Raw genomic sequence first — 26,949 nt, forward strand, 5'->3', positions numbered from 1 at the left:
ATCTATCAAGGGGTTATGAGGGTGGAGGGGGGGAGCTGATACCAAGGGCTCAATAGAAAGTAAATATCTAGAAAAAAATGAAGGCAACATGTGTACAAAACTCGCCTGATGCAGGCGATGTATGGATTGTGACCAGAGTTGTAAGAGTCCAAAAAATTAAAATTAAAAAAATAATAATAAACCAGCTTCCCATTGGCCAACATAGCCCAAAATGACTGTAAGCCTCTCGGTTTCTCTCTGTCTATGTACCAGGTGGGTAGGCTCAGAGGCTTTCCAGTAAAATCCCCTCATTAGAAAGGGTGACTTGGACCAGCTCAGACTTACCCAGTCTTCCCAGGATGCCTTGGGATTCTGCTTCTTGAAGGGCTCCAGCCTTTTCAGGATGGTCTGACAAGCCTCCTAAAGAGAATGCCCAACACACGAGGCGCCTCAGTCCCCCGCATTCCATGGCCAGGGGGAAAAAAAAATCCATGGCCAGGGCAAGGGAATTAACAAAGCCAAGTCATGTTGAGCACCAGTATGACTTAGACCTCCGTGCTGCCACCCTCCCAGAGCTGAGGAGCCTAGAGGGGAAGCCACCCGTCTCTACCAAAGCGGTTACCACTGGCTTTGCTTGGAGAACACTTCCTGAATCAGTTCTCCAGGACCTTGCAGAATCAGGCTGATAATGTGCAAGATGTTACAAGGACCATGCATAGGAAGCTCCTCCTACCAATCCCCCTTGTTGGATTATATTCCCACATGTGTAAGGAGCAGCAGGAGGGTCTGACCTCATGGACCCCACAATCGGATTTCAATTTCAGCTCAGTTGCTTGTGATCCCCCCAACCTTCTCTTCCCTCCTCCTGCACTTTGGATGGAAGTGTTTAGTATTCTTGAGTCTCCCCTCCAGCCTGTAGTTTAGAGGGAAGCGTCCTCTTGGATAAGAGAGCCAAAGCCATGATCATAGTCAGAGGTCCAACTACTGCTTAGGGAACTCTCCCCACCCAAAGCCCTGGCTGGCCCCTTACGTAGACAGCCTGTCCATTGATGTCAGTGCTGACGGAGGCGGCTGTCGGAGAGGAATTAGGCACAGTACTTGTGCTCGTCTCACTGATGTAAATCTTAGAGGTGGGAATTTTCAGAGCTCTGCTGGCCACCTGCAAAAAGAGAATATATCATCCTCTGGGGAAGGGGTCATCGCAGGGTTTGGCTGTGTTCTACCCAAGACAGCATTCAGGTTCACTGTTACAGGCAAAAAAAAGAAAGGTCACTTTGCAAGCTCTAATTTTATTGAGACTGGGAAGTCCTTATGACTGGCTGAATTTGAAGCAGCATTTTGTAATGTGATTTAGTTGGGTCACAAATGCATAAACCTAGTGGTGACCGACAGAAGAGCACAGCTGGTGTTGTGGGTTATGCATTGAGCTGCTAATCGCAAGGTCAGCGGTTTGAAACCACCAACCTCTCTGTGGGAGAAAGAAGAGGGTTTCTGCTCCTATAGAGGTTTACAATCTTAGAAACCCACAAGGGAAGTTCTACTCTGTCCTGCAGCATCCCTATGAGCCATGGCTGACTCGATGATAGTGGGTTTCTTGAATGATGACCAACAACACCTCTTTAAGCTAACCCTAGCTTTTAAGAATCCATTTGGGCCAATCCTCATGAGCCAAGTGCATGTGCCAAGCTGAATTCTGCTCCATCAACCAGGCTCCCATGTGAGAAGTCTCAGAGTGGGTGATGAACTAGCTTCCTTCATACAGAATTTGATCTCCCTTACACAGAAGCATTGAGCCCTGGGATGTTGGGAATAGAAGTGACCTCCGTGATCACCTGGCCCATCCCTAGGCACAGATGAGAAAACCACAGGTGAAGGGGAGACTTGCTCAGGGCCATTACCAAATGAAGGCCAAAGCCCAGGGGAGCTTCTGTTGTCAGGATACCCTACCGCTTAGGTTGTCATTGAAGATGGCATGGTGGCAGATAAGATTCTCATCATACCATGTCCCCTCCTTGAGCTCTGTCTGCTCACCTGGACCATCTTGGTGTGTAGGCCTTGGCCCATCTCGGTTCCTCCATGGGTCAGCAGCACAGAGCCGTCTGTGTACACATGTAACAGAGCCCCTGCCTGAATGAAGAGAATGGTGTCAGGCAAGGCTCAACAAGCTCTTAGCTTAACACAGTCTCAGTCCCTAAACTCAACTCTGCACAACTTGGAACCAAAGGTCCGAGGACCCAGGAAAAAGAAAAGCAGCAGCAACATTTTTAATATACACTCCTGTAAAGAATTATAGCAATCTAAATACCGTGGTTTAATTGAAATCTTGTGATTTTAAATTACACTTAAAAGAAGTAGGTCAGGCATCATCGTCTTCCTTCTCAAGATGAAGACAAAGAGGCTGAGAAAGCAGAGAAGCTGTGGAGAGCCCTACAATTAGGTGGAGTGAGCGCTAAAGGCTGAGCCAGATCCCCGAGCTGCTTTGCCTGTCCTGTGATATAGTAGAGATACAGAGACATGACTTAACAGCAAGGAGAGTCTGGGTAATTGTTGCCAGTGACAATGGGATTTCCCTCACAATACTATAAAGGAAAGCTGGCATACCAAGCCTGTAGAGGTCAACAAGATTTGATATAAATAATTTTGAAGCTATTACCTGATTCAGAAAAGGCACTGTGAAGCTTATCCCAAATTTGGTAGGGATTATGCACAATCCTCTCTTTTTCCAACAATTCTCTCTGGAGAGAAAAGAACATTCTCATAGGACTTTCTCGAATGTACTATTGGCAGGTTGGACATAGTCTCCGTTAACATTGTCTCATCAAATCAGGATGATGGGTCCTTGGCGCCATCCAGACCGCCATTGTCAACAAATGGGCTGTGCCCAAAATATGCAGGCAAATATGAGAAAGATGAGGGGTTATGTTCTGGGTCCTTGGATACACTGGAGCAGAGACCACACCTTGGAGTCCTGCTTTAAAGAGTGGGATTGGGATTAGGTCAGAGTAGCCTTGTGATCTTGGCATGCTGTCATCCCAGGCATGAGCTGTGACTTGCTGATGACAATACTTCTTCTGTGCCTTAAATTGGGGTATCAGTAACTCTGTGAGGAACATGAGGCAGCATCATTCTCCCTACTCTACTGCTGATGAAATCGAGCCCCAAGGAGATGACACAACCGCCACAGTCACAGCTCTAGATGCCTGATAGAGCCAGATGCACAACGGAGGTATTCTTAGCCCTGGGTCAAATTCTCTTTGTAACATGGCATTCCCAGAAGGCATGCAAAGTGGTAACAGTGAACAACTGCAGGGCTGTAACTCTAAGTATAGACACTGAGAACACCTGCCCCAAGGCTGAAAATCAGCAGCAGCATTGCTCTACGAAATTATTACTTTCCTAGTTTAGGCTCAGCAAAAAGGCTGCAGAATCTGAAACCCAAGAAAACCCCAGAGCATGACATTGCTCCCATCCCCGGCACTTACTTGTTGAACTTCTCAACGCTTCTCTTCCGTTCCTGGTACTGAGAACTTGCTAGGCATTCATCCCAACACCGGGACAGAGTGAATCCCTCCAGTTTCTGGTTGAAGTGCGTCAGGTCTCCCTCTTTGTACATGTTCTTTCTCCGCACCTTCCCAAGGAGAGAGACACTAAGAGCCTGTTGGTGGCAAGGGGCTAGACCTAAAGATTAGCTCCCAGCATGTTCAACAATGCCTGCACCACCTGCTTTCGTGGGAGATGTCCAAGATACACCGTCACTACCATCAACGTGGGTAAACCCACTCACACTTGTCCCATAGAATGCCCAGCTTACTTCTTCTGCAGGAAGACCACACGTCACTGCAACTTCGCTCATCCAGTTCTCGGCAATGAGCATCCCCTGGGGACCCCCGAAGCCCCGGAAAGCTGTGTTGGAGGCCAGGTTGGTCTTGCATAGCCGCCCAGTGCCCCGGATATTGGGGATTTTATAGCAGTTGTCCATGTGGAAGAGAGCTCGCTCCATTATCTGAAGTGGAAGGAAAACAAGATAAGAGAAAACAGTACATTCGTTTCATGGCCCCTTCAAAAATGAACTTCAAGGGCTACACCTATCCTATCCTGCTCTACCCGGCCCCACGGTTACTGCACTTCTTCAGGCCCAAAGTCCTGCTTCCCTGGGGCTTTGCAACAGCATCCTCAGGGCACGCTTGGTACTTCCCTTCCCTTCTTCCTCGTTTGATCTGATCGCTGCCAAGGGGCGTGGCCAGGGGCGGTGGGGACTTAAAGAAAATGAGCCCAAGAAGAAAATGTTCTGGAATTCATTGTGCTGAGGATTGCACAAATCTTCTTCATACAATTGAATGCTTAAATGGTATGACATGTGAAGTATATCTCAATAAATATATAATATAACTAACTAAATGTAAGGCAAAAAAAGAGAAGGAGATCATAAAGAATATACGTGGATAAAATTAGAACCAGACAACATAAAGGCAATAAAATTAAAATGGGTTCTCTAAGAAGACAAATAAAATGGATAAACCTGTGAAAAATCAAATCAGAAAAGGTGTGTAGCAGGGTTGTATCCCCTCACCATGCATATCCCATGTGTTTGCTGAGCAAATCATCAGAGAAGCTGGATTAAATGAAGAGGAATGACGCATCAGATTTGGAGGAAGGATTATTAACAACCTGGGATATGCAGATGACACACCTGCTTACTGAAAGTGAGGAGCAATTGAAGCACTTCCTGATGAAGATCAAGGATTGCCGCCTTCAGTAGGGATTACAACTCATTGTAAAGAAAACCAAAATCCTCACAACTGAATCAATAGACAACAACATAATCAATGGAGAGAAGATGGAAGTTAACAAGGATTTATCTTGCTTGGATCCAGAACCAGTGCTCATGCAAGCAGCAGTCGAGAGATCAAATGATGCGTTGCATTAGGGAACTGTGCTGCATAAGATCTCTGTAGAGCGTTGAAATGTGCAGCTGTTACTCTGTGGACTGGGATGAACCTGGCACAAGCCACGGTGTTCTCAATGGCCTAATGTGCAGGTGAAAGTTGGACACTGAATAAGGAAAACCAAAGAAGAATTGCTGTGTTTGAATGCAGGTGCTGGTGAAGAATATTAAAAGCTCCAGGCACTGCCGGAGGACAAACCAATCTGTCTTGATAAAAGCACATCTAGAGTGCTCCTTTGGTCTTTCTTGATAACGTAGAGGGATGGTGACAAAGAGGAAGGCCCTGGACAAGAGGGATCGACACGAGGGCTGCAGCAATGAGCTCAAGCACAGGAACGATTGTGAGGCTGACACAGGAGAGGGCAGGGTTTTGTTCTGTCGTGCATAGGGTCCTATGAGTCAAACATGACTGGAGGTACCTCACAACAACAAGCTATTCCATTTAAGTGGAATGATACAGTATGCTTCCTTTGTATCTGGCTTATTTCACTTAAGGTCATGTTTTCAACACTCATTCATGTTGTGCGAGTATAACGATTGAACTTATCTTTATGACTGAACAGTATTCCACTGTAGATACAAGAGAGTACCTCCCAAAAAGCTGGATGTGATGTGAGGGGGATAATGCATTTGGTGTTCCCTCCACCAGGTCAGACTTTTAATCAGGTTTTCTATTTAGAGGTTCTGAAAAGATTGCGTAACACTGTGTGACAAAGAAGGCCTGACGGTAGAAGGCCTGACTGGTTTTGCCACCATGACAATTCACCTGCTCACGCAGCCATCTCTGTGCACCATTTTTGGCAAAAAACAACAAGCCTCTCTTGACCCAGGTACCTGACTTTGCTCCATGGGACTTCTTTTTGTTTTTGTGAATGAAGAGGAACATTAAAGGACAGTGATTTGACAATGTAAAAGAGATGAAGAAAAAATCAGGGAGACGCTGTCAGCCATCCAAACGGATGAGTTTGAAAAATGTTTCCAAGAATGGAATCGTACATTTGACAAATATATTAAGTGTAATGGAGAGGACTTTGAAGGTGATAAGGTTGTTTTGTAAAAAAGTTTAAATATATAGCTTTGAAAAAAAATAAAATTCTGGTTTATTTCGGGTACCCCCTTGTACTATTCAGTCAACCAAAGAATGATGTATTGATACCTGCTACAACTTGAGTAAGACTTAAGACTATGATGCTAAGTGAAAGAAGCCGGACACAGAAGATTACATTGTATATTCCTTCTATCCATACAAATCACCCACAAAATAAAAGTCTCAAGTAGACCAGGGGATGCCTGTGGCTGGGAGATGGGAGTGGAACTGACCACAAGGGGCACAAAGAGTTTTGGGGGGTGATAAAAATGTGCAAAAATTGGGATGTGATCATGGTTCCACCATTGTTTAAATTTGCTAAAAATCTTTAAGCTATGTACTTCAAACAGATAACTTTCATGGTGAGTAATTATACTTCAGTGAAACTGTCCTTTTTAAAATTAAAAAGATAAGTCGATTTAGTTCATCATTTAAAATTCAAACATTACAGAAATGTGCAATATAGAAAATGATAACGGGCACCCCTTTTCATTCTACTCCACAGCGATCACATTTTGGAGTTTGGTATCTATAGAACAACAGACTTTAGACAGCAGTACATACTTTACATACGGGGAGCCCCCCACAGAGTTCATAGAAACATTGAAAGATAATGGCATTTTCCCACAAACGTTGCCTGCCTGGCAAAAGACCTTGACCAAGAAGGCTGAGCTTCTCATCTGAGAAGTTCTCATTACTAACTTCTCCGCTTCAGAGAGCAACCAAGGATCCCAAAGGCGGAAGCAGTGGGAGGTGACTGCTGCAGACACAAGCAAGCCCTGCGGAGGGGGCGGCTGTGGGGCAATGGAGACTTTGCTCATGTACCAAGTGCACGCTGTAGGGCATGCACTTGACCCCCTAGACACCCTGGGCTGCAGGAGACAGACTCCACTCACACTCTGAGAGAGATCCAGGGTGTTCCCCGCATTGCTGTAGTGATCCACTTCCAACGCCACAATCTTCCCAGTCTTCATGAAGCCAACCTGGCAGAAAGGAGAGTAATTTCTCAACACCCCCCCTGGATGGTCTGCCTCTCATCCTCCACACCCACTTGGGCTAACTACAGGAGACAAAAAGAGGCAAAAATGGCCCTGTGGATTTCATTGTTCAAGAACGTAAGCAGTCACCAGAGCCAAACAGGCGAAGAAGAAAAACACCAAACACCTTCTCTACGCACTGATGAGCCCTCCGCTCTTCCGCTCAGGACACACCTCCCCACCCTCCTCCTTCTGTCTACCTCCTGGTTCTGGTCCAAAGAGAGGGAATTAGACACAGAAATGAGAAGGGAAGGGGAGACGGAGCAGGGAGCGAGGGAGTGGGAAAAACAGGGCAGAAGAGAGCCTCCCCTTGCAGCCATGGTTAGCAGAAGGCAGAAGTCACACTTTGCACGAACCTATGTGTGCTTTCACCTCCCTGGCCCTAGGAACCCACCACCAAGCGTTCATCCCAGTTACAAACGAGGAAACTGCGACCCCGAATGATCCGTGTGCTTTCCTTGGATACACAGAATTGGGGAATAAGAGGAACACCGTCTCTCAGGGAATTAAATCACGAAACAAATTCTGAGTAGGCCCAAGGGGAGAAGTTCAAAGCCAGCTCATGAAGAGACAAGGTTCCCGGGTCCCAGGGCTGGGCTGCGGCCTGCAAGGCCGGGCTGCAGCCTGCAAGTCCAGACTGCTGTGCGGACAGAGGGGCAGGGAAGCGCAGGCACTGGTCATCCATCCAAGCCTTCAAAAGAAGGTCCCAGTGGGCAATTGGAGCCGTGCCCAGAATACACAAGGATCTGGCAACTTAATACCATGCCCATCCATGCCCGGGAGAAGTTGAATTTCTAATGTAAACGACTGTGTGGTCCTTCTGACCTTGACATCTGGCTGTGCATATGCTACCATTGAGACATCCTAAGGGATAGACTTACTCTCATCTGCTGACAGTTACGTTTCGGGGCCTGACTCGACCACAGGAAATTCACAAAAGGCTTGAACCCAGCCTTGTGACATCCCTTGAAAGGGGTGCGCCAGCCTTCCCAGCACCACACCCTGTGTTGTACTCTCGCCAGACTTAAATTTCTCTCACTGCTATTTCTGCCTTGAATTTCTGCAGCTAGAGAGCCAGGCAAAGTGTAAGGGTGCAGCCCAGGATGCCTGGGCCTTTGTCCCCAGGTCCTGCCCACCCTGGCACAGCCCCCCAGTGTCTAGAACCTTGTATCGGGCCAAGAAGGGGTGTCTGCCACCAGTTATCAGCATGTCTTCATCACGGTCCAGCATGCAGCGAACGGGACGGCCAGTCCTAAGGGAAGTTCCCAGAGATTAAACACCCTTGAACCTTCCAGAAAAGCCCAGCCCGGTGGCCTCAAGACATAAATGAGATGGAAGCCTTCTTTGTGCCCCTGGTGCAAGGCTTCGGTGTGTGCTCCCTGTGCTGAACCCAGATGCCATCGAGTCTGTTCTGACTCACAGCGCCCCCGTGTGGGTGTCTACACAGAACTGTGCTCCATAGAGTCAACGGCTCATGCTTCAGAAGTAGGTCACTAGACAGACCAGTCTTCCGAGGAGCCTGTAGGTGGACTAGAACTCCCAACTTTCCCATTAGCAGTGAGGAGGCTATCTGTTGACACCACCCAGAGACTTCCCCTGTGCAGGAGAGCTTTAAAAGCAGTAGGTGGTGCGTATTCAAAGAAGGAACAAACTACTTCCCGAGGGAGGAAATCTAGAGATCTTCCCGGTACAGCTAGTCTTCTTCTGGGGCTGGAGGGCCACGTGGGCTTTGGGACTCACTTGTGTGCAGCGAGGGCCACGGCAGTAGACACCAAGGTGCTCCGAGTCTCCTTCCCACCGAAGCCTCCTCCCATCCTCTTCACTCGGACCACAATGCGGTTCTCCGAAACCCCCAACATTTTTGCCACAAAGCTCTGTGGACAAACGAAAGACACCGTCGTCGAATGCACCATTCAAGTTTATGTCAGGCCGGCGTGCCTGTGGGAATTCTGAAATCCTTTTGATTCTGAAGTGAATCCCCTTCCCCTCCCATCTAACCTTGGGGTCCATGCTGCTGGGGTACTCATCAGTCACTGTGGACTGAACTCATGGTTTGTAACCAGAGGTCCCGGCCACTCGTCACAGCATGTATTCAGAAACAGAACTCATTCCATCTGGCTGAACCACTGGATCAGGAGGAGCGGATTCATTGCCAGAAACCCTGGCAGCTACTGTCATCTTACACTTGGCACAGAAAGGGGGGCTATTGGAGCTGCAGCAGACCACTCGGTGGTCCCTGTGGCGATCAACTCTGATATGACTGGATCGTGCCTCTAGAATGAATACAGCTGATATGGTCCAGGCTCCAGTCCAAGTGTGGGAATTCATCTAATTATTAGAACAACCCTATCAAGCCCCGTTTTAAGAAACAGAGGCGGCAAGGTGCAGTAACAAGTTCAGTGGCGCCAGTTTGGGGTGGCAGAGGTCTATGCCCCCATCCATGATGACACCCTGCTGGAACTGAGCCCTCGCCCACACTGCCACTCCTGGCCTGCAGAGGGCGCCCAGGTTTCCTCCCAGGACCTCACTGACCCACAGGACCTCTACCTGGGTCTTCGTGGTGTTTTGCGTAGACACAAAGAGCTCCATCTCGCCTCCCTCGCCTTTTGGGACAGCAATGGTGCAGTGAGTCTCCAGGTAGAAGTGCTCCTGGCCACCGATGTACAACTCACCTGGGGGGGGGGGGTAAAGAGACACCCACCATGAGCCACAAGTCTGCTGAGGGAAAGAGCAGATTCTGCCAGGTGTGGGGGGCAGGTGCCAACTGCTCTCAGGTGATTTCTTGATTCCATGACTGGGGTGGAATTGTGTGGGGAGGCTCGATCACCTGAAAGCTCAGGATTGTCCCCAACAACCATGGCGACAACCCCAAGAACCATAATTAAAATGCATCAGGGCGTGTCTTCTCACTACAATCCAAGAGGAGAGACACCTTTTAGAACCGTCACTGTGGAATTCTGAAAAAGGTCAAGATGGAAGGAACAGATATGAGTAGCAGGCTGCCGATGAAAGTGACCTCCCCAAGGGACGAGAGCAGGCGTGAGGGAGGGGGACGTCACTGGCGCAAGGCTAGTGCAGTGCAGTGCAGGAGCTGAGCCTGAAGCAACAGAAAACCAAGAAGACATCACTTGCCAGGCAGCAATCTTGTCCCGGGTGAGCGCTAGGGACCTTTTTCCACCATGTCGGAGAAGAAGGGGGAAGGAGGGAAGCTTGTGGGTGGGGCAGCACGAACTGAAAATGAGTAAGGTAAGAGTCTAGGCGTCTGTGTGATAGGAGGCCAGCAGCCCCAGCGCTGGTCAGGCATCAGTGGCCGTACCTGCTCTTTGACTTTCTTCCTGATCAGAATGCATCTAGCACGCTCTCTCTAGCATCAGGTCAGGATAGCCAACTGGGCGGCAGAGGAATGGAGGGAAGAAAGTCTTTCCCAGCCCGCCTGCTGTCTACTAGTGTCTCTGTGTGGGCTCAATTGCCTTCCTCCAAAACCCTATGCTTGTCAATCCTTCCCCTGTGCTAGAATCCCATCTGCAAACAGGGTTTTCTTTGTTATGTTCAGAAGACCCTGCTGGCACCAGGTGTGTTTTAAGCACTCACTTCTGAGAGATAAAAGGAGCAGATTAGCTACAGCAGCAAAAACAGGTCAGGGAAGACAGAGGCCACGCCACGTGAAGACTGCCAAGGACCCAGGGATTGGAAGCTGAAAAGAGACAAGGACTTTCTCCAGGAACCAAAGAGGAAAAAAAAAAAAAAAAACCTTCCCTTAGACCCAGTGCCCAAAATTCATATTTGTAGTCCTAACCTGTGAGAACAAAAATAAATCTCGTTGTTACAGCCATGACCCTGTGGTACATTAAGAAATCGCGTCTCTTCTCCAGGGCTCAAAGTCAATCTTTTGAATTGAATTCTAAACTCAGGACGCTCCACCCCCACTTCCCTCTGCCCCCAGCCCAAGGCTGGCCCCCCCTCCTGCCTCCATGGTGCAGCTATACCTGAAACAACATTATCAGCTTCCGCGAAACCCTTCTTGAGGTCTCCTTTCTCAATCTTCAGCTCAGCTCCGTGAAAGGAGTTGTTCTTGATCGCATCCTAAGAATTAGAAAAGATGTTTCAGTGATTTTTCTCTCGGTCCTGATTGGGGAAAAGAAAGTCGCTGAAAGGTTGCCTCTCTCCCCTCACATAGGAGTCTCTAAGGACATCATAAAAGAACAAACCCAATGCCATCCTGTCGGTTGTGACTTGGTGCAGCTCTAGACACATTTCTGAGGCTGCAAATCTATATGGGAGCAGATAATCTCATCTTTCCCCCATGGGGCAGATGGTGGGCTTGAACTACCAGCTTCTGGTTAGCAGCCCAGTGCCTATCCAGCCGTACCACTGGGCTCTATTAGCCTCAGATACAGGATTAAAGTAAGTCCTCTTGTATTCCAGGAAATCTTATTCTTCTATTTCCTAAAAATCAGACAAACTTGGATGTTTGAGAAAAAGCAAAGAACTCTGTAGGGAGCCAACTGAAGCTGAAATTTAGGGAGCAAGGATCCAGTTTGGCCATCAGAGGAATGAGCCGAAGATCACAACGCAGAATGTTCAGCAGAACCACAGAATTCCAGTGCCGGAATGAATTTTAAAGCTGATCTATCAAGTCCCCAGTTGCTGCCCAAATCTTCTTTAGAAAACAGCCAACCAGCTGCGATCGAGTTAATTCTGATTCGTGGTAACCCCATGTATGTCCAAGTAAAGCTACAGGCTTTCCAATTGCTGATTTTTCAGAAGTAGATCATCCAGGCTTTTTCCAAGAAACCAGCCGGTGGACTAGAACCCCTAACCTTTTGGGTAGCATGTGCATCCATATATAGGGAGCCCACTATGCTGCACAGACAGCCACTCGCAGTTACCTTGATGGTGATAATGGCTGGAAGTTCTTCGTAGGTGATTTTCACTCCTTGAGCAGCTCTCTGTGCATGCTCTGGGGTGTCGGTGACCACAGCTCCAATGATGTGCCCAATACAAGTGACCTAGTTACAGAACCAGATGATTAAAAACATAACCAAGTTCCTTTTAAAGCAAACTGTTTCTGAATTGCTCTGAAAGACAGCAAAAGTCCCTGCTCCACAATCGCCTATTAAGATACACTTTAAGAGTGCCTAGAGGTTGTTTGGCATTCTTACACTATCAATATCTATGGAAACTTATACCTCATCATAAACATTTAGAATCTATAGAACTAGTACAGGAACTAGATGACAAACAAGATTTAAGGGACAATTCTGATTATTTAATACTGGCAGCCACTTAATGAGCTTGACTAGAGCTGAGATCTGGTGATTGATTAGTGATGTCTGCATGATCAGACGTGAGGAATGGCAATATCAAGAGCTATTTGTCAACTTGAATCTAGTCTAACCCTCTTGTTCTTCAGATGAAAAGACCCAGATACAGAAAGCAAAGTCACACTTGATCTTAGGTCCCAACTCCCAGTTTTATTTTATCTTTACCATTCCTTCTCTTTTATGTCCTATTCCTCAACTTTGCACTCAAAGATGCTCAAAGGCAGCGGTCATGACTGCTGTTGTTAGTTGCTGTCACGTCCATTCTGACCCATAGCGACCTTCTGCACAACAGAGAAAAATCACTGCCTGGTTGTGTGCCATCCTCACAATCGTTCCTGTGCCTGAACCCACTGTTGCGACTACTGTGTCAATCCATCTCATTGAGGGCCTTCCTCTTTTTCGCTACCCCTCCACTTGACCAAGCATGATGTCCTTCTTCGGGCACTGGTTTCTCCTGTCAGGATATCCAGAGTATTTAAGACAAAGCCTTGTCACCCTTGCCTCTAAAGAGCACTCTGGCTGTACTTCTTCCAGGACAGGTTGGTTTGTCCTTCTAGCAGTACTTTCAATCGTCTTTGCCAGCCCGACAACTCAAATGCATTGATTCTTCTTCAGTCTTACTTATTCAATATCCAACTTCCATGTGTAGCTGAGGCCATTGAAAATGCCAGGGCTTGGGTCAGGCATATATACTGTAGTCTTCAAAGTAATAACCTTGCTTTTCAGTACTGTAAAAAAGTCTTGGGCAGCAGATTTACCTAATGCAACTCATCTTTTGATCTCATGACTGCTGCTTCCCTGAACATTGTTTTTGGTAGTTCTCAAATGCTGCTTCTTAAGCCTGAATCTCCAAACAAACTTTTCTCTAGATTTTACAATATTATTTTTAATTATCCACTACCCCAAAAATCTTAATGGCTCTCCTTCAGAGATAAGCTTTCTCCAATATACCCAAATAAACAACATTATTTTTGCCCAAATCATATCTGTATAATTTGAGGTTCGTGGCAATAGGAAAAGTACCCCATAAACAGCTGTCTGACAAATCCCTCTGGAGGGTCCGATTAAGGTATTGACTAAATTGGATAGTGAAATGGTTCTTGAACCGGGATGGTTCTCGCTAACTAAAGTGCAAGCAATATGCTCAGGGGCTTTTCAAGCTTGTTGTAACCGCTGCTCCTCTGTCGAGTGCTCTTTTTCTCGAGTCCTTGTGGCTCTTGCTGATAGCTTTTGGGCCTGTCTTTTCATTTTAATGATAAAGTGAGTTTGCCCTAAACCAGTAACACTACCCCTGTGAGTTTCCAAGACTGGTACTCTTTCTAAGGTGACCAGACATCCCGCTTTTGGTGGGACAGTCCCGATTTTTGACAATTTTTCCCGCATCCCGTGGCATTTTTTAAAAGTCCCGATTTTTGGAAAGAATGCACGACAAGCTAGGGTATACAGTTTTCGGCTGCCATGTGGCTATTTTGCCAGGATATGAGTTTTATCAATGGTGTCCCGCTTTACCAATGTTAAAATCTGGTCACCTCCAGTGGTGTGAGTGGCAAAACAGGGAGGGTAAAGGGAGAATGGGTAGGAAAGAGGGAACCGATTACAAGGAACTGTGTGTGACCTCCTCCCTGGGGGACAGACAACCGAAAAGTGGATGAAGGGAGACGTTGGACAGGGCAAGATATGACAAAATACCCATTTATAAACTATCAAGGGCTCATGCGGGAGCGGGGAGCGGGGAGGGAGGGGAAAAATGAGGACCTAATGTCGGGGGTTTAAATGGAGAGAAAATGTTTTGAGAAACGATGTACAAATGCGCTTTACACAATTGATGTGTGTATGGATTGGGATAACAGTTGTGTGAGCCCCTAATAAAATGTTAAAAAAAAAAAAAAGAAATGTTTTGGAAGTGATTGGGGTAGTGATTGACATGATTGGACTATGGAAAGGTAGAATGTCTGGATTAGCTCCAAATAAAATGGTTTGAGTGGGGGGAAATAATTTTTAAAAAGGAATTTATTGCATTGGGCAAATCTGCTGCAAAAGACTTCTTTAAAGTGTTAAAGAGCAAATATCTCAGTTTGAGGAATAAGATATACCTGACCCAAGCCATTCATTTACAATCGCCTCTGAAAGTTGTAGAAGGAATTAGGAAAACAGTAAGAAACGGTACATTTAAACTGTAGCATTAGTGAAGAATATTAAATACACCATGGACAGTCAGAAGGACAAACAATCTGTCTTGGAAGAAGTACAGTTGAAATGCTATTTAGAGACCAGGATGGCGAGAATTTGCCGCACGTACTTTGGACATGTGACCAGGAGACACCAGTTCCTGGAGGAGGGCATCCTCGTGGGTAAAGGAGACCCTCACAGAGCAAGATTGACACCGTGGCTGCAACAGTGAACTCAGACACAACTGTGAAGATGGCCCGGGACACAGCGGTGTTGCCTTCTGTTGTCCGTGGGATTGCTATGAGTCGGGCCTACTTGACGGTACTTCAACAACACCCACCCCTAACTTGTAACATTTGATCTGTGTTAGAATTAAGAAGTGACTGTCTGAAAGCTGCCCTATGAGTACAGTATATGGACTTTTGTAACAGTTTTCCCGAGTGTTTAGAAACTTGGGATTGAGCAGAATTCTACAGTGTTGAGATCAGTTGATAAATGTTCATATAAGTGAAATATCAATACACGTAGAGGTAATATGATTTCTTGTATGCTTCGGTTGTTTAATGTCCTCCTACTTTTTTTCTTTTTTAGTAAAAGGGTTTCATGTACCTGTAAGGATCAGAGGGTAACTACAAGTACAATCACTAGCCTTTTCAAAGGCATGTCGTATGTTAGTAGGTAGTATTTTCAGCATGTGAAAATAGCAGTTATCAATTAAATAAATAAGCAAACATTAAGTTACAGCTGAAAGCATCATCCCTTTATTACTTGTCTTTTATATTGGCCAGTTGGATGATGACTGTGATATATGAAAATGCAAAATGAGCAAAGTTTAAAACTTAAAGACTCATTCCACATCCTTCATATGGAGGAAATCTAAGCCAGGACATACCTTATCTGTGGCAAAGACTGTTTCATCATCAAAAAGTCCAGTTATGTTACTCCCAGGAATATCATCAGCGGAGAGGAAGCAAACAAAGCCAGGGACCTTCTGAGCTTCTGAAGTATCTATGGACCTGCGAGAAAGAGTAATGTGCGGGACCAGGTTCTAAAATAAAGCAGAGCACTTGTTGCCTGATGGAGTAATGGTCTTCATTTTGATAGCCTTCCCTCCGCCCTGACTTCTCTTATCAACTCTTCCTAATCAATCCCATTGGATTCCACTCTGTCCTCTGTGTACATGCTGAGTAAGTAAATGTTTGCTGGGTGCAGCACGCTGCATTGAATGTGACAAGGGAAGACGTAAGACAACAAGGCAGGCCAACCCCTCTGGAGCTTGTCCTCTTCTCGAAGTAAAAGGGACTGAATTCTAGTGAGCAGCATTGGCTGGAGAGTTCCAGCCACCACGGCCCTCAACTAACTCCCACTGGACATCAGCATATTGGGTCTCTCAGCGTATCACAGGTCCAATGGACTTGAGCTTCGCACGGTCAGATTTCTCATAGACATTAATGGTACCCTGCCAGCACAGCAGGGCATCTCAGACATAATTAGGCAGAGTGGGGATCCTGGAAGAGGTTAACAAATTAGAAGTCTGAACTATGTCTCTGTGACTAAAACCGGTGCCAGGGACACTGCTATGAAGTACCAACCACCTTCCAAACAGTTCAGTCCTCACAAGAACCCCCAAAAGCCATTGTCGCTATCCCCACTTTACAGTTAGGGAACTGAAGCACAAGGAAGTTGGTTGGATCACTGGTCCCGAGGCATCTGGGCAGGAAGCAGCAGGAGCGGCATCAGACTTGAGGTAAGCTACCAGGCGAACCCATGGGCTGTGCACACGGTTCACATGCTCAACTGCTACCCGAGAGTCCAAGTCCACTCAGAGGCACTGAGAAGAAAGGCCTGGAGGCCCACTTCAGAAGAACCAGGCAGGGAAAATCCTAGCGAGCACAGTTCTGCTCTGACACACGGGGTCACCGCAAGTCAGAATCGACTCTGCGCAGAAAGTGCTGGAAGACGTAGGAAGACCCACAGAGTGAGTGCCATTTCCACTCAACTGCCCTTCTGGGGTATGCAGTGATTACAATGTCTGCCCATCCTCGGACATCTTTCGCTCAGACATTGCTTGGATGATGCAAAGGGGTTCAAGTGTAGAACCAAGTCAGCCATGATTCCCCCAGTAGGTCAAGATGGGCTGTGGTCAAAAGCAGAGCCAATGAATTTCACCATGACCTTGACAATCCTAGCCACAGAAGGGTACATCTCAGCCACCGCCCCCCAGAGGTCTGGAGGAGTTTTATCTGGATGTGAAGTTTATTTACATCCGGTTCACCATTGAGGGGGCCTATGTTCAGGCCCATATCAGCAGGCAGAGGAAAGACCCACAATCTGATTTCTAATGTGTGCAGTTGCAAAGACCCGAGGGAGGCATTTCCAAGATGTTCCATCTAGTGGGCTAAGTGTCTCTCAAGGAATGGGGGTGTGTGGGGGGAATATAGCTCACTGACCTCAGGCCTGAGCATCGAGAGGCAGCACAGCCCAGTCGCTGATTGTTTGACTCCCACACCAGCTCTGCCCCTTACGGGTGGTGCGAACCCAGGGCAAGTGATTTATTTTCCTGCACCTCAGTTTCCCCAAGTGGAATGTGAGGAGAGCAGTAAGGTGGTTATGCGGAATAAGCGAGCCACTCTAGACAAAATGCTTTAAATCAACCTAACACCCAAACTCACCATCTTCAAGTTGATTCTGACTCATGGGGACCTGATATGGGGCTTCCAAGACTGTCGCTCTTCCAGGGAGCTAGCAGCCTCGGTCGCTCTCCAACAGAGGGACTCGCTGCCCTGGCAGGCACCGACCCAGCACCACAAGGCTATGGCAAATGCCAAGTGTGAGGGATTATTATTATTTTCGAAAAGCACTGAGCTGGTACCCACCCAGCAGCTCCATGGGAGAAAGGCCTGGCAGTCAGATCCCGAGAAGAGCGACAGCCAGGAACACCCTTTGGGATCATTCCACACTGGCACATGGCAGGTCACCAGGGACTGAAATCCCCTCTGGCAGTACCCAACGATAGCAGAGGCCGCAATTCACGGCACTCAGGCTCACCAAGGGCAGCGATCGCAATCCAAGTGTCTGTTCTGTTAGGTGCTCTGCACACTCTCCTGCTAATCAGAGCAGCACCCAAGTACAGATGGGGAAATTTGAGAGATGGACCACATAGACCAAGTCCGCGGTTATTAAGCACTGGAACAAGGATTTGATCCCCAGTCTGTCCCGATGGAAGACCATGTTCCCGCCTTTAGTCTGACTCAAATTCTCCTGAACTTTTGGCATTTCCCTACAGCCCGCTACCCACAATGCAAGTCTAGCTTTGTTCTGCTTGCTGTCTTTCAGGGACTCCTTACAGCTTTGGGGAGCAAGCATAACCCTCCTGTTTGGTGCATCAGGTCTGTCCTAAAATCGCCCCCTTCCTCACTCTCCAATTCCACCCCCTCCAATCTCCCTGGAGCAGGCTTCCCACTCGGCACCATGGAGGCCCTAATTCCCCCTGCCCCTCTCCCAACTGATGCTCAAAGATGGTTGCCCTGTCTTCTTTCCGAGACACCACACCGGAGGAGTTTGGTGCTTTCTACCTTGACTACCTGACTAGGAGGACAATGTCCTTAAGGTGGTCCCAGCACCCTCCTCCCCTTTCTCCACTCACTTGATCTTAGCGTGGGCCTTGGTGCTGGTGACCAGCCGGAGAGAGAGCTCGTTTTCATAGTGAGGGATGTCATCACAGTACACCGCCTCCCCAGAGGCTTGCATGGTGGCAGCAAGGTGAGGCAGGGGCCGGCCCACCATGTCCTCCGCACTCTGACCCTTGGGCACCTCCTGGAACAACATGACAATGTGGTCAGCAGTCAATCGGAGCTGTAGAGGACACGACTCCCCTAGTGGCCCCAGGGGGGCTGTGGAGAGCTGCTAGCCAGGTGGCAAAGCAAACCTGAGCAGGAAGAATGGAGAAGGAAAGAGGGGCACAGAGTGGAACCAAATGGAAAACCACACAAGAAGTAACTGCTTAAGGTGATCATAAGATCATTGTGAAAAAAGGGACAAACCAAAGGGGGGGGTGACCTAAGTGTCAGCCAGCTGTGGGCTGTGCATATAAATTTTGTTATACTCATACGATGGCATCGTAAAATGAAAAAGCCAACCTCCCTGCCATTGAGTTAATTCCCATTCACAGTGACCGTATAGGACAGGGTGGAACTGCCCCCATAGGTTTCTGAGACTGTAGCTCTTTACAGGAGTAGAAAGCCTCATCTTTCTCCCAAGGAGCTGCTGGTGGTTTCAAACTGCTGACCTGGTAGCTACAGCCCAACATGCAGCCACTACACCCTCCAGGGCTCCAGGGAATGGCCTAAATGCCAACCATTAAAACTCAATTTTAAAGGAATTGTAATTAAAAGGAAAGAATGGTCGTGATGAGTGTAAAAATGGGGTACAAAATAGCATGCAAGTTTATATGATTATAGTGCTGTAGATAAACAACCTATATTATATAGATAATATGTTTATACACACATAGGAAAAAATTGAAAAAAGTAAGCAAAGATACATTCATGATTTTGTGTGATCTTTGTTTTCCTCTTTACACTTTCCTGCATCTTCTAAAACTTTTACAAAATATATTAACCTTATGATAAAAAGTCTTTAAAAAAAGTGTTTGGGTGGCTTGTGAAAGCAATAATATTCATAGTGCTATCGTTTATTGAATGTTTCCTGTAGTGCCATTGATTTGATGGTCCTCTTCTTCATTGAATATTCCACCACACAGGATAAAGAGCGTGATGTGCCTGTGTGCTAGCCAAGTTGATCCTTAACCAATGGCCAGCATCCCAGGCTTCCAGGAAAATGTGGCCTGAAAAGGGCCCTGGAATTAGCCACACTGTCGGATACTCACTTGGAAGAGCTGGACATTGGCCGGAGGGTCTTTCTGAAAGAGTAGAGTGGCGCTGGTGAAGGTGGGGTCCAGTTGGCTGCACTTCTGTGGAGGCAAAACGGCAGAGGTGGCCATGGCCACATTTCATGAACAGTTCGTTCCATGGTCATCCCCAAGTGACAAAAGTGACAATGGTTCCTCTCATCTCCTCACTCTATACATCTTCACAGACTAGCTGGATCTGAGAGCTAAGCTTTTAATCAACACCTTCAGCTTCAACCACCCCTTCAGAACCCTCCATAAGGAATGACTCTTCAACAAGCCCAATTGCTTCTCTCTTTCTCTCCTAAAGGTTTGAATGCCTCCGTCTCCTTTGGGAATGTCCTTCTCCCACAGCCTCCCTAGGAAAATCTCCCTTTCCCTCTTCAATTCTGCAAGAGATATTAAACACCTGGGAAATATTCACAATGAAATAGGAGCTCTACATGCAGCACGGAGTCTCTGAGAGGTACAAACAGTTAACACATTGAGCTGTTAACCCGAAGGTCAGAGGTTCCATTCCATGCAGAGGCACCCCACCAGGAAGCCTGGCCATCCACTTCTGAAGATGTCATGGGGTGCAATTCTACTCTAACACAGGTGGGTCGCCATGAGTTGGGAGCCACTTGAAGACTACTGGTTTCTTTTTTTTTTTTTTTTACGTGCGGCTGAACCCCAAACCTGCTTAGATATTGATATGTCCAGATCAATCTATAGGAAGACGATAGGTGATGGATGGGAGAACACATAGAGAGGGAGTGAGCAAACAGGACAACAGACAGGTGGACAGCAGGTAGATGTGGAAAGTGGATTTAGAACACTAAAACCAACATGGAACATTTCCACTGGCCAGAGAGATCAGATTTTCTACCTGTCACCATCAACCTCTCTCAGGGCAGTGAGCGGGGGCTTCCCTTGCCTCAGCACAAGGACTAGGAGCCCGTCTGCATGCGGAAGGATTCAGTGTGACGGTTTAGTACCCAGAGTCACAACAATAAGAAAAGGTGTTCAGGAATAATTTCAACTACTTTCTCAGTCAGCAAAGCAATCATGAATGGATTCCTATTTTATTCCCCCAAGAAGAAAAAAAGAACTGTTGGTGCCGGTTCCCTTTAGGAACTAAAAGTAGGGGTGATTTCTAATTTTTTGTTTATACAACTATTTCTTTTTCAAGTTTGCCAAAATAAACTCTTAAAACTTTTATAATCAGATGGGGGCAAAGGGGATGATGATGACCTTTAAAGAAAGGGTTTAGCTTTCCTGCCCCAGCCCTGGTGGCCTGGTAGCTGTGTGTTGCGCTGCTAACCACAGGCCAACAGTTCAAAACCACCAGCTGCTCTGTGGGAGAAAGATGAGGCTGTCCTATCGGGTCACTGTGAGTCGGCATTGATTCGATGGCAGGTAGTGTGTCCCCAGTGTCTTGTCCCCAGCACTCGATAGCTGGGAGTGAGTGCTCCCTCCACCTACATCTTCTCATCTGTCATGCTAAAAATAACCAAACCCACTGCCATCCAATTAATTTCAACTTTTAGCAACGCCCCAGACTAACAGAAAAGGACCATCCTATAGGGTTGCTGTAGCAGTTACATAATAGGTTGTCAGTTTGAGACTTAGAGTGAGGGGGTGGCACTTAGCCTGTCAATCAGGTCGCAGCTTAATGAACTCATTTGGAGGCGCTAAAGAGATAAATAGCTCACTGGAAGTGGGACACATACTCACTTACTCACTCGCTCCCTGGGAGACATTGCAGCTGACAAGACACATGGAGCTACGCTAGTGCCCTGAGCTGGAGGAGTCACATGGAGACCCCTGCCAGTGCTGAGATGCTCACACTGTCACTGGACCCACAAGATTTCCCCCCACTGGCCTGTGTTCTTCCTGCATCCAGCATCATTGCATGTGTTGTGTGAGTCTGAAGAGGACTGTATAGATTGATATCAGACATAGGGGCTAATATCGGGCTTATGGACTTGATCTGGACTGGGTGGGATCTGGACTGCTCTTCTTTCGTATACACAGATGAGTGTCTATGAATTTGTTTCTCTAGTCTACCCAGACTCACACAGTGTCTGAGGCGATAACTCTTTATGGCAGCAGATTGTCACATCCCTCTCCTGCAGAGCCCCTGATGGGTTCCACCCACTGGTTATCAACTGAGAACTTTAACCACAGCACCACCAGGTCTCTTTCCCTGCCACACGAAACCAAGAGCCCGCAATTGATACCAACTTACGTCTACCCTGTGTGTAAATAAATAGCACTCCAAACACATGCATCCTGTCAATCTTGACTGACAGTTATTCCATAGGGCATTATAAAACTCTCAGCGGGATTTCTCAGGCTGTACCTCTTTACAAGAGGAAATAGTCTCATCTTTCTCTGAAGAGAGACTCAACAAAACAAACTCACAGCCATCAAGGCATTGTTGGCTCATAGCAACCCCCTGTGGGTTTCCTCGACTGTCACTGTGGATGGGACCAGAAAGCCTTGTCTTTCTCCCAAGGAGCTGCTGGTGGTTTCCAACTGCCAACCAGGTGGCTCGCAGGCCAGTGAGAAACCAGCACACCGCTCCCTCTGCAGAGAGGCTGGTGGGATTGAATGGCTGACCTTATGGTTAGTAACCCAACATGTAACCTGCGAGGCCACCAAACTTCTGATGATAAAGTCAGTCTGACTCATGCAGTTCCCTGAGTGTCACGGCAGAACTGGGCTCCCAACAGTTCTTAATGGATGCTTTCCTCACAAAGAGATCTCTAGCTCTTTCTCCGGAGGTCTCTATGGGTGCACTTGAACTTCCGATTTGGAGGTTGGCAGGGAGTGTTAACCATCTGTGTACTCTGAGCTGACAATAGGCACTATCAAAGGCAAGTAGCTAGCTGGCTCCACCCCTCCCAGCGGCCTCTCTTGAATGCACACCCCTGCAGGGACCACATAACCTCCGGGCTGTAGCAGCCGGAAGTCCCCATCACACTCTGTCTGCATGCCCACTTTAAGCTGCAGGAGCTGCACTCGTAAAAGGGCTCTTAGAGAACAGCTGGTCTCCAGCCGCCTTGTGGATGACAGCCGAGACCATCCAAGTTCCCATGACAAAGCCAGTCAGGACACAGCAAGGATGCACCTCCTGACTCCCAGCCCAGCGCTGAACCTCTCCACTGTCCAGTCGACTCCCATCTCAGGTGACTCTCTGGCTGTGCCCTGGGTCTCTGCTCTCCTGTGCTGAGGTTTTCAGGGGACATAAGCTAGTCTCCTACCTAGATCAGCCAGCCCAGCTTCCCAAATCCCCATATGAGAATGCTGCAGAGACTCTGGGCCTGCCTCCACCGCCTCACTCACGTCTCCCAAGTCCTCTTTGCCCAGCTTCTGGAGCACTGTCAGGTAGAACTTGAAGAAGAAGCTGAGGGTAAGGGTGCGCCGGAACTCCACCATGCCCCCAGGGGCGTCAGGCGAGAGGTGCAGCTCTTCTGCCAGGCCTGCACACACATCTTGTAGTAGCTCCTCATTCCACAACCTGCCAGAGAGGAGGCACTATAGACCCACGCACGCACACACGTACACGCTTCCCCACCCCCAGAAGCCATTTTCTGTGGAGCGTGGTGTGCCAGGCCTCGTAGTCATACCAAACTCCCTCCACTCAAAAGGTCCGACTCACACACTTCTCGGTACGTGGCTTTAGGCAAGTTGCTTAATTTCCTTGCCACTCACACTGCTCCACTTTAAAAGCAGAGGCAATGAAAAAGACCACACAATAATAATAGTTACAATATGTTAGGCAATGTCTTAGGTCCCATTTGCGAAGCACCCCTTTGGGTTTAAATTAAAGTGAGTGGATACTCTTCTTATATCCATTTTCCCAGTGGAAAAATACTGAGGCACGTGGGATTCAGTCACTGGATTAATGCTGCCCATCTGGTGTTGGATCCAAAATTGGATGCAAGAAGCTAACCTCCAAACTTAAGCTTTGTCTATCCGAAATCATTCTCATAAGAATTGCATAGGATAGTTTATACCAGTTAGGTAGTTGGTGCAATGCCCAGTTTAAAATAAAAGTAGTAACAGTAAAACTCAGAGTGACAAACGTAGTAACGGTAGTGGGAGCGACATTAATCGTAGCATTATTAACAGTAGCAGGATCAATAATATTACTCGGATAACACTTGTAGCAGCAATGACAGTAATGCTCCTGGAGTTAACGATCGGAATCGTAGTTGTCAACACAGCAGCAGCAGTGGTGGTGGTGGTGGTAGCCATGCCACTGGCAGCAACACAGTAGCAGCAGTTTTGTCTTGTTGTTAGCGCTTACTTTGATAGCTGCTTCCGTGCCGTCTTAAGGGCTGAGATGGTTCTGTCAGCCATCCCACCATAACAAATGGCCAGTTCCTTCACCTCTAAGGTTCCTGGATTAAATAGAACTCTCATGCCGCTGGTCACCTTGGCAATGTCATCCTCTCTCCGAGAGCCCTGCTTGAATGCAGATAAAAACTCGCCCTGGAACAAGAACAAAAACAGAATGCTGCCTCTGTTTCCCTCCATGTGGAAGCACTGCCCATGTGCACCTGAACGGCTGAGCTGCCATGGGAGGCGAGGAGAACAGCATTTCAGATCAGTGGGCAGCTGGTATTTGAAACCAGAGAGTGAGGAACTTCCAGATAAACATGCTCAGAAGCTGGGAACAGGACAGGATTTCCCCCTATTAGTCAGGCCAGCTAAAGGTCAGGGCCAAAGCAGACCTCAGTGCTCTCAACTCAGCCAGTGGCAAAGAGAGAAAACCCCTCTTTGGAGCTCCCTGGGCCCCCTCCTCCTCCTGTTGCCCAGCATCAGGTCTGCACTGCCGATCTCTCTCGGTCTCACTGCAGAGACCATCCGATGCCGAAGGATGTTGGAAACACGCCCTTGGCTAGTGGCCTTGTTCCCTTGTGCTCTCCCCAAACCTGTCCCGTCTGCCAGGCTGTTGACAACATTTAGAAATCTTGCTTCCTGAAAGAAAGCATCATCATTCAAAACAATAGCCACCTTTGTGTTCTGAGCATGCTTTACACACCAGGATGGGGGTGGGGAGCAAACAGGGGAAGGAGTGGGGGGGTGAACCTGTGTGTGCGCGCGCGTATTGTTCTCCAGATAAGAATCATTTTCCACTTCACGTCTTTCTGAAGTCAGATACTCTTAAGGTCAGAACGCACCCTGGCAGGGAAAATTCTGGTTATAGTCAAAGGGACAGAAGTTTAAGGAAAGAAAAGCTATCAAAAATCGATCAGGAGGAGGCCCAAAGGTTAGGTCTCGGAATGGCCTCGGGCACTTCCTAGAGGAAGTCCTTGAGCTGCTCGGATCCTCCTGGAGAGACAGTAGCCAGTTCAGATTCCTGGGTGTCAAGAGTGGCCTGAGGCGGCGAGTCCAGAATTTGGACTTGGTTCGGGAACAGACCTTTCCAGAAGTTCCCTCCAGGAGCTGTGCCAATCCATGGCCGTGTTCCATTGGGTGTCATGAAGTGCCAATGTCAAGTGGCCAGCCGTGCTTTCTGCAGAGTCTTCTGACTTCTGGGTAAGGGCCCGGTGGGCACAATTCGCTCACACACTGGGCCGCTAATCTGGAGGTCGGAGCCCACCCAGAGGCACCTTGAGAGGAAGGCTGAGGGATGTACTTCTGAAAGATCACCCACTGAAAACACGATGGGCCCAGTTCCGTTCTGACGCATGCGCGCGCGGTCACCAAGAGTCAGGATCATCGTGCCGCAGAGTGGACGCAACCCCTGTCTTGGTTTCTTTTTGATCTTTTTCCGAAATCGTGGCGACATTGGAGGGGCACGTTTTGTTTGGGACTGCCCTTTCCTGGCTGAATGAAAACAGAACCCTGCTACGCCCCTTTCTTCCCCCGCTCCTGTCTCTGATGTTACTGATCTTCGAAATCCAGCACTCCGAGATTCACTGCTCTCAAAAGCCCATGAGGACCAACTAGAGAAGCATTAAGAAACCACCTTGGGGATATAATACTCTGATTTAATTAGCATTCTCTTTAAAGAGGTCAGAATTAGAAAGGGCAAGGCTTAGCTTGTCACACTCGCTAACACGTTCGCTGTGGTAAATTCTGGAACCTTGCATTTGACTCCTTTAGAATGGGGTCCCCACTCTTTCGCAGATTCCCTCGTCTCTAAAGGTCCATCCTGGGAACCGGGTCATAAGCTGCGGACAGAGGAGGCACACCAGGCCACACCACCACAAAGTGGTTTTGAGTTGACCCTCCTGGGATACGTTCGAAACTTAAGAGGCTTCTGACCTGAGGAGAGTGTAAAGTGAAATTATTCTTAACTGGAAAAATAATTCGCCCTCCCTCACCACACACTCCCAAAGCCAGGCAGCCTAAGGCACACGGGTAAGGCAGTCAGACGTGTCCAGGCCTGCCCCAACGGGCCAGAAAATCTGCTACTGAGGCAGAAATCCAACAGTGCCAGCCCAGAGCAAGACCCGGATAATGCCTCCTGAATAAGGGCCTGACTCACAGAGAGCCTCTCCTCTTAACACATCAGCCCTGCGCTCTTTGCCACAGGAAAACCAGCTCTTCTGACATGGAGACTCAGAGACGTGGCCACTGAAAGGCTCATGGGATTGTGTTGCTGACTGCCAGCTGGTGATCTCCGCTGGCTTCCAGGCATGCGCCGGGAACCTTGAACTGGCTGGTTTGGTGTCACGGTGACCACGTGGCAGCGAAGTAGAGAAGCCGGGGTTCGAAAAAGTGACGTGATGGCTCAGGATCACACAACTACTGCCCAGTTTCTTAGTCCCTGCCCTCTGTGTCCTGCCTCCCTGTTCATCGAGAAATACGGTGGGGACACAATCCCAAGAGGGTGACGTTGGTCCCTGAGGCAGACACTCCACCATGGCCAAGGGCCACGTAGATTCAGGCCCGGTCCTGACGACATCTCACCTCTCTGCTGAAGGGGATCTCGATGGAAAGCAGTATCTCGTCTGGACTCAGCAGGGTTTTCCTGTAGCCCGGGAAGAAGGTGTGGTCCATCCGAACCGTCCTTTTGGTGCCTGTATACAGAGAGAGGAAAGGCTTGACCATGTGGGAAGCGCAGGAAACCCCACTGGTGGGGTTCCTCAAGCTGGCCTCTGGTGTCCACAGTCAGCAACTGACACCAGGGGGGCCAGCCAAGTCCAGCGAGCCATGGGTGCTGGTCAGCATTGTACAGCTGGTTCTTTGAAAGAAGAAGAAAAGAAAAACCCTTGACTTATCACCTGGGCCATTTCCTGTGGTGTAAATCCTCCTGCCATGGCCAATTTCAAACACCTAAGGGACCTCACTGAATGGCAAAGTGGAAAGAACATAGAAAATGGGTAACACAACAGGCCTGAGTGTTATCCGTTGATCGACCTGCTTGCCAGTCTGTGCCTTGACTGGAGGCTGGGAACTTTCCCTTTGAGTGAGTTCCCAGTATTCCCAGAAGGAACACCCGAGGCTCGCTGCGCGCACCCCCCACACACACACACACACTGTGGAGACAGTGTTGC

The 26,949-nt window shown here is 48.0% G+C and overlaps 1 protein-coding gene across 1 annotated transcript in view; it reads right to left on the reverse strand.

The window, feature by feature from the left end:
• Positions 1-26,949, reverse strand: part of XDH (xanthine dehydrogenase) — a 67,709-nt gene that overhangs the window by 12,696 nt on the left and 28,064 nt on the right. Inside the window, exons 13-30 of the mRNA XM_004711150.2 lie at positions 26,363-26,472; positions 23,748-23,932; positions 22,781-22,955; positions 19,430-19,513; positions 18,188-18,357; positions 15,434-15,557; positions 11,938-12,057; positions 11,035-11,131; positions 9,596-9,720; positions 8,789-8,922; positions 8,213-8,300; positions 6,908-6,994; positions 3,791-3,982; positions 3,462-3,607; positions 2,633-2,714; positions 2,011-2,106; positions 1,010-1,138; positions 325-399 (exon numbers count right to left, since the gene is read on the reverse strand). Of these exons, the coding sequence (XP_004711207.1) occupies positions 325-399; positions 1,010-1,138; positions 2,011-2,106; positions 2,633-2,714; positions 3,462-3,607; positions 3,791-3,982; positions 6,908-6,994; positions 8,213-8,300; positions 8,789-8,922; positions 9,596-9,720; positions 11,035-11,131; positions 11,938-12,057; positions 15,434-15,557; positions 18,188-18,357; positions 19,430-19,513; positions 22,781-22,955; positions 23,748-23,932; positions 26,363-26,472 (2,219 nt within the window). The remainder of the gene's footprint in view (positions 1-324; positions 400-1,009; positions 1,139-2,010; positions 2,107-2,632; positions 2,715-3,461; positions 3,608-3,790; positions 3,983-6,907; positions 6,995-8,212; positions 8,301-8,788; positions 8,923-9,595; positions 9,721-11,034; positions 11,132-11,937; positions 12,058-15,433; positions 15,558-18,187; positions 18,358-19,429; positions 19,514-22,780; positions 22,956-23,747; positions 23,933-26,362; positions 26,473-26,949) is intronic.

Source organism: Echinops telfairi, unplaced genomic scaffold (assembly GCF_000313985.2).
Source record: "Echinops telfairi isolate 266 unplaced genomic scaffold, ASM31398v2 ScPeMD7_10;HRSCAF=50, whole genome shotgun sequence".
Taxonomy (NCBI): Eukaryota; Metazoa; Chordata; class Mammalia; order Afrosoricida; family Tenrecidae; genus Echinops; species Echinops telfairi.